This window comes from Choloepus didactylus, chromosome 1 (genome assembly GCF_015220235.1).
Source record: "Choloepus didactylus isolate mChoDid1 chromosome 1, mChoDid1.pri, whole genome shotgun sequence".
In the NCBI taxonomy this organism is placed as follows: domain Eukaryota; kingdom Metazoa; phylum Chordata; class Mammalia; order Pilosa; family Megalonychidae; genus Choloepus; species Choloepus didactylus.
Genome location: NC_051307.1, coordinates 60,355,457 through 60,365,498, shown reverse-complemented (window position 1 = coordinate 60,365,498; position 10,042 = coordinate 60,355,457). Strand labels below are relative to the sequence as shown.

The 10,042-nt window shown below is 33.0% G+C and overlaps 1 protein-coding gene across 1 annotated transcript; it reads left to right on the top strand.

Moving 5' to 3' along the window:
- Positions 1–8,173: 8,173 nt before the first annotated feature.
- Positions 8,174–9,673, top strand: LOC119512709 (olfactory receptor 5K3-like). Its single transcript, XM_037807570.1, has 2 exons — positions 8,174–8,180; positions 8,712–9,673. Exons 1-2 carry the CDS (start codon positions 8,174–8,176, stop codon positions 9,671–9,673), a joined length of 969 nt encoding a protein of 322 aa, XP_037663498.1.
- Positions 9,674–10,042: the final 369 nt, after the last annotated feature.

The following is a 10,042-nucleotide window of genomic DNA, read 5'->3' as shown; positions in this document are numbered from 1 at the left end:
ACAAAAATTTGAGAAGCTATGCATTAGGTGGATATTGTACCTCATGTTACCATCCTTGATTTAATGGACATAGTTGTGAGTCTTGTATCTTTTGGTCCCCCTTCTTTTTTCTAAGGGATCATGACTTTACTGATGTATTTTTGCTTGGCCCCCCATGCCACCATTAGCAACAGTGAATACTGCAGGCTGTTGAAGAAAAACTATGTAATTTCTGGGGGTCTATGAGACAGAAAAGATGAGTTTCCTGGAAGATTATTATAATATATTTCCTTTACCTTAAAAGAGTTACATCAAAAGGGTATTCATTCTCCTTCCGAATGCACAGTACACGGATGGGAAATTTGCACTGCCTTCATCCATTCTTCCATCAAGAGCAAAGCCAGTCTGGGAATGAAATCAATTCACACTGGAAGGACATATGTCAGGGAATCTTTGAGAAACAGAGCCAGGTCACTAGAATAAAATATCTAATCTGGTTGAATAATCCAGTAGATTTATTTACCATTAAAGCTTGTTTAGGAAATATTTTTTAGTTGCAACTGAATGAATAGTATCTGATACATCTTTTACCTTTGTCCTTTTACATTCTATTTTAAGTTAATCATCAGGCAATCTTGTATCAACATATAAATTTTCAATTTTAGGCATTTTGTGATTATAGCACAACTATTGACTCAATTTCATTACATATTTTACTTTTCAGTAACTATGCATTTAAAAAAAAAAGACACAGATATATGTTTTAATTATGTGCACAGAATGCTAAAATTGAATTGAGGAATCAAATCTGGACCAAATGTTTCCAGAATCCATGTTCTTAACCATTACCTCATAGTAGAAGAATTAAATGTGCTATGACAGGAAAATTCTTTCAAGAGGCTAAGATCTGAAGCAAACATACAGAACAGAGATTCAAGACAGATGAGTATCAACCATCCTACAATTGTCATTAAATCATGTAAACATCATATCAAATATCATATTAATAGATCATTCTGTCAACATGATTTATAACTTTAGAAAATGACCTTGATCCCTTGCCTGAAGTAGTATTTGTCATATTTCTTCACTGTGAAACAAGTGTTTCCCCCTCTTTCTATACTCTATGTTTTTCTGACGTCCACAACAGGAATGGGGAGTTATATTCTTGCTACTGGAGAGAAGAGTAACATAAAGTCTTTTGATTTTTCCACATGGGCTTTACATCACTCCCCCCTTTATCTATGTATTCAATCATGCATTTACATCGGTATGGATTTATGGATATTTATTTAAATTTTTAATTATAATTCAAGACTGTTTTATTAAATTAGTTGCTCAAATTTTTCCTGCTTAAACTTTTGAAAGCTATTTCAGTTTTTTGATACTTTTTTTCAGCATATGCCCATCATTTTTTATTTGAGTTTGTTTTTGTTTCTAGCTCTTCCTTACCTTCTGGTACTCTAAGAAGTTTCAGCATCATTTTTGTACATTCCTTTCCCCAATTGTGTAATTGGCCATTTCTCCAAGTCCTAGTTACTGCGATTGGGGAATGATGTTGTGAACTAAGATCTTGGGGGAAAATAAATGGAAAAAATAGAGCTTCAGTGGCTTAGAGATTTCAAATAGAATTAAAGGGTCGTTCTGCAGGTTACTCTTATGCAAGCTTTAGCTAGATATTGCAGACTATCACAGTATGTCAAGCCTCAACCAAGAGTATTCCTGAAAACCCTAGGGAGTGCCGTGAGTTTATTTGCTCAGAAACTTAAGGTCTTCAGGTTGATCCCTTGCCTGATAAGCCCTGAAACACAGAGGTACCAGTCTCTCCAAGAATATCAATGACTTTAATTCCTCTACTCCATAAGGTCAACACCCCTTTCCAGGATGAAGAACAAAAATGGTCACTACACAGATATTCCTGAAGATTGAGACAAAGATCAAATAAGAGGGTATAGGTGTAACTGAGAAATTAGGATTTAACAAATGACTCTGAGTACTGGTTCAGTATAAGGATATTTCTTTTTAGTGTCTAGTGTTTTAGAACAGACAGAATGAAATGTCTGAAGTTGCTGAACTGTAATCCAATAGCCCTGATCTTTGATAATTATTGTATAACTATATAGCAAAAAATAAAAGTTGACTGTGTTGTATGGATTTACTTCTGGAAATGTTGTTCTGATCTATATATCTATTTCTGTCAATACTACACTGTCTCAGTTAACCTACCTTTAAGTCTTAAAATTGGGAGAGTGCAACACTAGTGGTCAGTAAGTGGGGGGTAAGGGATATGGGATGTGTGGGGTTTTCTTCTTTCTTTTTATTTCTTTCTCTGGAGTAATGCAAATGTTCTAAAAAAGATCATGGTGATGAATGCACCACTATAAATGATACTGTGAACCACTGATTGTATACTTTTGATGGCTTGTATAGGGTGTGAATATATCTCAATAAAATTACATTAAAAAAAACAAGATCTGCATGATAGGTATGCTAATAGCTACTGCCTTATAATTGCTACTAGGCCTTCCTCCTTGATGCTCAGAAAGGAATCCGCCTCACCAGAAGTCTATATGTACTGACCCTGGACCATACCTTTTTATACAATGGAAATGGAAAATCAATACACTGCCCCAAAGAAGAATTTCCTGTTATTAATATCTTTCAAGGGCAACCTGGGTAGGTCTATATTTTGCAACATTACATATTTGCCTATACCAACAAAGAAACCTAACCAATCAAAAAACAATCTTGAGGTTTTTCTCTTCTCTCAGGTTGCCAAAAGAGAAATTCCATGTTTGCAGAAGTATAAACTGACACAACAATGTCAGTACAAAAAGATCAATGGCATTGGAATCTATTCTACCTGCTTATGCAAATTGCTGTGCCCTCTAGCCCAGCTAGTGCCTGATCCTGGCCTGACCCTAGATATACCTCTTTCATTTTAAAATGGGTTGCCTATGGATCTTATACTTTGTTTCTGGCATATAATATCTCATGACAGGTAGTTCTAGTCTCGGTGTCCCATGATCAGGTATTCTGGTTCTGAAAGGGTCCATAGAATATGATGGAGCTATTTTTAACATATTCAGAATATTTCATCTATACTGCAGAAAGTAGGCCCCTGCTCCAAAACCATATCAATCTCCATTGTGATTCCCTTTTTGGGTTTCCATAACTTTCCATAAACTCCACACCTCTTTCCAGATATCTAATACCCAAGGTTGCTAGGTCCTAATGTCCAAATATCAGTACTACTTCCATCATTTCTTAAATACAATGAAGAGCATTTTCGTATTCTGGGGACCCACTCAACTGGCATTCCTCTCCCATTTGGACAGACATATCTGTGCAGGGTAACTTTCTCAAATATATCTGAAATTTAGAAATGTTAGGTTATAAATTTACACAAGTCAAAGATTTGTTGTCTCATAGTGGTAAACTAGTAGTTAAAAATAATAAGGTGTATATAATTACATGTCTTTTTCTGATAAATAATCATCATTTTATTAAAACAAACCTTGTTTCATATCATTATAAAATGAAATAAAATATTTAATACCACTTGTTTTATTTCATATCCTTTTATTATCTATTTTATGTTTTATAATATACATAATATCTTATAATAGTGGTGCATCTACCCAATTTGTAGATAAAGATGCAAATAATTGGAATATACATCAAATGATTTACTGCTATGAATGTATGACCAAAAGAATTTGGAATCCCTCCTGGAAGGAATTTCCAGAAGCAAATGGATGACAGCTGAAAACACAGGAGATGATAAAATAAGCTGGGTAAATCTCAAGAATGAAAAAAAAAAAGGCAAAGGTAGAACCAAGCATCGTTAAAGTTCAGAGAGAAACACAATCCAGCAAACATGTCTGAGACAGGACAGTCAGCAATATACAAGAAGTGAGTGTTATTACCCAACCTACTGTAACCGCAGGGACTTTCAATACTTCCAAACACTACAGGTTAGTTAGGAAGATAATTAAAATATGGAATATTGGAGGTGCCATGTATTGTTTGGTTATGAATGAGAGAGCAGGTCTAGTGAGATGGTGGCAACAGAAAAAATTGATGAGAGGGGACCAAATAGAAAAATTTCCAATCTAAATCCATACCCCCTCTTACATCTCTTAAGCAACCTCTTATATCATGGGCTCATATGCTTTAGCTACTCTTTTTTAACACATTTGTTAGATTGATTCATGAATCATGTACCTCAGAAAAGAAATTCTTAATCTTGATTCACATTCTTTTCACTGTGATCACATTTGTAAGTGAGACATTTGAAGATGCATTGCCAGTTAAGATGTGGACTCATTTGTGAATAGTCTAAGTCCAAATTTCCATTTGGTTGTGACCAAACTGAATCAAAATGGGCCTTAATCTGAATTACTGAAGGCCTTAAAAAGAGAGAAAGTTTGGACACAGGAAGCAAGAAGGCATTGAAGCCAACCAGTCAGAGAAAGCCACAAGAGGCAACCATGTGATGGAGGGAAAGATGGAAGGCAAGGATATTCAAGGTGTGGGTCAAGCTGGGACAAACATGCTCAGGGAGAAATTAAGGCATGTACAATACCTTGATGTTGGACTTCTAGCCACTCAAACTGAGCCAATAAATTCATGTTTTTAAGCCAATAAGTGTGTTGTATTTGTCATAACAGCCCTAGGAAGATAAGACATTGTCTATTTTCTGATTAGGCCTTTTCTTTCAAGCATCAGTTTTTTTTTACTCATGCCATTCTTTCAGGAAACTTCCCTTACCAAATTGTCTTTCACCTATTAAGATTGCACTTATCTGAACAATTCATCTGAAATGAAACTTCCCTTGAAAATCTTTCCTTTTCTCTCTTGGTCACTTGGATGTTTCTTCTTTATGTTCCCAAACATATTTACACTTCTTTTTTATACTTCTATCTTCTTTTACTACATTCTTATTAGGAATGTAAGTGTCATTCTCCCACTCTAGATATAAGCTTCTTGTCATGAGTCATTTCTAATATCTAAGAAATCTTTAGCACCACCTTGCTCACATCCTAAGCCCTGAAGGCCCAGTGTCTTCCCAAATCCATGTGCATTTTAAATACTTGATAAAGTTTGAACTGAAGTGAAATTTGAGCAATCAGTTAAGTAAGTATTGAGGATCTAGCTCATTTTCCTGTGAAGCATACTAATGATGTATGATAGGATCTCTGTTTAATGATATTTATTCAAGATTTATGTATGCAGTTGAATGGCATGCAGCTCAAATCTGATTAGATGGGCAATGTGCCAGACACCATTCAAGATATTAAGAATACAGGGATGAGCAAAACAGATAAAGGCCCCTTATCTTTTAAGCCTGTATGCTAATGGTAGTGGTAGGGGTTGTGGTGATGGATTATACATGTTCCAAAAATTAACTATTTAATATATGGAGAAGTAATTAGGGATATGAAGAAAACAGAGGGCAAGAAAGTGAAAGAGTAGCTGGAGTGAACACAAAAGGCGATAGAACAGTCTTAGTAATTCACATGTGGGTCTAAATAACAGTATCAGAGTTATTCCCAAGGGGACGTTGTAGGATGTGGGGACAGGTTCAGTCAGGGGTAACAGAATCAGTAACCCTGGCTGAACCCATGCCACCTTGGAGTCTACACTCTGCTAATACCTAATTATCTCTCATGAACCATATTAATCCCACTTCTAGTAGTCAGTGGTTAAACTAACCTGAGACTGTTTTCTGCCTCCTTTACATATTATGAACATAATGATGAACAGGATTGTATTAATAATACCAGTTACATCAGGATCAGCAATATCACCATCAAACAGATTTCAGTGAGGTTCAGTTTATTAACTTCAGTGTCTTACAGAACTTCTTTAATTAATACCCCATGGTTTATATGTTTTAGGGAACAAATCTCCCCACAGAAATAAAATGATGAAATGCATGTAAACCCCTTTAGGATTTGATGGAAAACATATTTTGCACTGTAAAGAATGTAATATTATCACTGACCTCTAGATGTTCATCCTTTAATCTCAAATGTTTTAGAGAACAAGATATTTATTTTGAAATTCTATAAATACTAATACCTTAAAGCAAGTAATGAAATATTGCAAAACCCTTCCCTGTGAAATCTAAGTAAGAGAAATATTCTATTTATTCTTGCTTTTCTTACAACTTCCATGAATATTTATTTCTCTAAATTTATTTATCATTTTCATTGTTTTTATATTTCAATTCCTTAGTTATTTTTCTAGCTTTTCTATAAATTGAAGACTGTGGAGATTAAGATGAGACAATACTGCAATGACTTTTTCTGATTATACAGTAGAACTTCAAAACATACAGTAAGATCACATAGTAATTATTTTAAATGATAAGGAATATGCACAGAAAGTTATTTCTAACTTATATGAATGATTATATTGTTATTATTTAATGCTTTAAAAAATAAATAAAATTTCATCAAAGTCCTTTATATTGATGTTGTCATTATGGAAATTTAACCAGTTTTTACCAAAGAACTTATTTGATTTATATCTTCAGATAATACCAGCTAAAGTATGACTTAGAGAGAAGATAGTCTTCAAAAGCAAAACAAAATTTGTTCTTTAAACTCCTAGTAAGTTTAAAGGATACAAAATTTGTTCTCTAAACTCCTAGTAAGTTTAAAGAATTATAGTTTTTTTAAGAATTTGAAAACTAAAAGCATGCTTAATTTTTCATATTCATTTTAAATATAAATAAATATTTTGGAAATTGCATAAATATACAAGGAAGCAGAAAAACAGTAGTAATGAGTCAATTCAGGTAAAAGAAAAACACATTTTATAAAATGATTTTCTGAAAAATTTCTTTTTTAGTGCCTTCTTTTGAATTAAAAATGTAAATTTGCAGACACCAAGGAGGTAAGTTATCATCATTGGTAGGATACTGAATACAAGTTAATTTGTCACAGGTGATCAGAATGGAGATAGTATTTGAATCATGGGATTTTTATAGCCTTTTAAAGGTCTTTTCAAAGAATTATTTCCCTATTTTTCTGAAATGCTGCAGTCTGTTAAGGAAATTGTGCATGAATGTATAAAAAGAGAAATTTAGAGTATCCTAGACTGTTTTGGGTATGTAAAATATGCTTGAATACGGGGATCATTTTGTCTTGGTATTTAGTTAAAATTTTAGTAGTAGCATTTATTATATATAAACTGTTCTTTAAATAATGGTTGGAAAAATGTTGATATTTTAATAAGAATAATGGGACTATGGTCATTGACCTAGTGTTTGTGAAATGAAATTTATTTATCTTTTTCATTGTTTTTATATTTCAATTCCTTAGTTATTTTTCTAGCTTTTCTATAAATTGAAGACTGTGGAGATTAAGATGAGACAATACTGCAATGACTTTCTGATTATACAGTAGAACTTCAAAACATACACTAAGATCACATAGTAATTATTTTGAATAATAAGGGATATGCACAGAAAGTTATTTCTAACTTATATTAATGATTATATTGTTATTATTTATTAATGTTTTAAAAAATAAATAAAATTTCATCAAAGTTATTTATATGCACAACATCACATAGGTGGTTGAACAGAGTGACAAAATTGAAAAAGCTGCTATTAAATGTGGGAAATAAAGATGAAAGTGGATAAGGTTAGAAGGGACTTTAAATTATACCCAAGGAATTTAAATCTATCTTAAAGATACCAAAGTTTAATGTTTTTCTTAAAGCAGGCTCTTGCATCTATCAATACAGGAAACTATGTCCACAATTCTCCAATAAAGATAAATAGATTAAAAATGATCAAGGGAAAGTGAGCTTAAAGGAATAATCACATAACAGGGATATGTGATAAGCTAAAAAAGTTGGGCGGAATCTCTATGGAGCAGGTCAGATAGGGTAAAACATGGGTATTTTAAAACCTCATGATTTGTTCACAATTATAAGGGCATGCTCAGAAGCTTAATAATATAACATCAAGGAGAATCTTAAAGCAAGAAATGGATGTATACAGATAAATGAAGGAAATATATTTTATTTATGAGTAGTCTTAGAGAAATTGCTCTGCACAGTCAGGCATAGGTTCCACATTGGTTTCATGTAAATATGAAGGTGAAATATACAAATTACTTTTTAAATAAATATGTGGATATTTACTTCCTGATTTTCCAATTATTTTTTATGAAAGATGAACAGTCCCCTCCTTCATATTTAGTGATCTATATACACTTCCTAAGATGTATAAATTAACTTATCTATTGTGTGCCATTTTTTAAACATAATCCCAATGAGATAGTATAAAAATGTTTATTCAGTGGGAAAAATACAGGTAAAGTATAATTTTTAAGGATACTATAAGGATATTCAATACAAAAACTGAGGTTGAGATAGATTATTTGAAAACACTGTGCCACATTTGGATATCTAAGATTTGTATACTAACCTTCCATAAATTCATACAAAAAATCTACTATTCTAAGGACTCACTTTGTAATTATGAACATATTCCTATGAATCCTGACCTCATAGTTTGAGGTGATAAAGCTGAAGTTTACAGGAAATAATATCTCCCAGGATATCTGTGAATGTATTAGAAAGACAACAGTATATGATTGAAAATCCTCTGCCTGTTGTACAAAGGGAAATTTGAAGGGAAATTAAGACATATTTAAAATCATATTTATCCATTACTTTTATCTAAACAGAGAAGGTGGAGATGACAGAAGAAGATAACTACTCCATGACAACTGAATTCACCCTCACAGGATTTACTGATCGACCAGAGCTGCAGCCCATTCTCTTTATAGTGTTCTTTGCCGTCTACCTTATCACCATGGTGGGGAATCTTGGTTTGGTGGTTCTGATCTATATGGAGCGTCGTCTTCACACAACAATGTACATCTTTCTGTGCAACCTGGCTCTGATGGATTTCTGCTGTTCCAGTACTGTTACCCCCAAGATGTTAGAGAACTTCTTTTCAGAAGATAGAATAATTTCTCTCTATGGATGCATGGCACAATTTTATTTTTTCTGCTTCGCTGAAACTGCAGACCTCATTCTTCTGGCTTCTATGGCCTATGACAGGTATGCAGCAATATGCAGCCCACTACAGTACCACACCAAGATGTCAAAGAAACTCTGTGTCCAGATGAATGCATGGACCTACTTAGCTGGAAACGTGCATTCCATGATTCATATAGGGTTACTGTTTAGGTTAACTTTCTGTAGCTCTCATGAAATCAGTCACTTTTTTTGTGATGTTTTTCCATTGTTTAGGCTTTCTTGTGCTGACCCCTTTATCAATGAACTGATAATACACATCTTTACAGGGTCATTTCTAAGCTTCACTCTTGCTATAGTCCTAATATCTTATTTTTACATCCTCTTCACTATTTTCAAAATGAAATCCAAAGAGGGAAGAGGCAAAGCCTTATCAACTTGTGCATCCCACTTTATCTCTGTCTCAATACTCTATGTTTCTCTACTTTTTGTGTATGTTCAACCAAGTTCAAGCAAAGAAGAAGATAAAGATATACCTGTTGCTGTGTTTTATACTCAAGTAATTCCTTTATTAAACCCTTTTATTTACAGTCTAAGAAATAAGGAAGTAATAAATGCTGTAAAAAGAATTATGAAGAATAAATCTCAGAATATTCTAAAACAAATACCAGTCCCTGCAACAAACTGATTTCAATGTGGTAATTTTTTTTCAAAGGCAAATGATATTGAGAAAATGTAAAGTGGCCATTTTGTATGTAAAATATTAAATCAGTAAAATTAGATGATATGAAAGTCAGGTAATCTTCAAATGGATATTTATTGTCAGAAAGGAGGGTTTCTACTGAGATGTATTGCAAACTCTAATCTAATAGAACCCATCAAGTACAAGTAAATGATTACTTCTGAGTACACTAATGTGTCAGAGTATATTTATTTTCAATGTTCAATAAATTCACATACTAAGGAAAGCTCACAGTATATAAATGTAATATTGTAAATAAATGTAATCACTAATCATACTCCAATCCAAGTTCTCAAATACTAATCCCATCTTAAC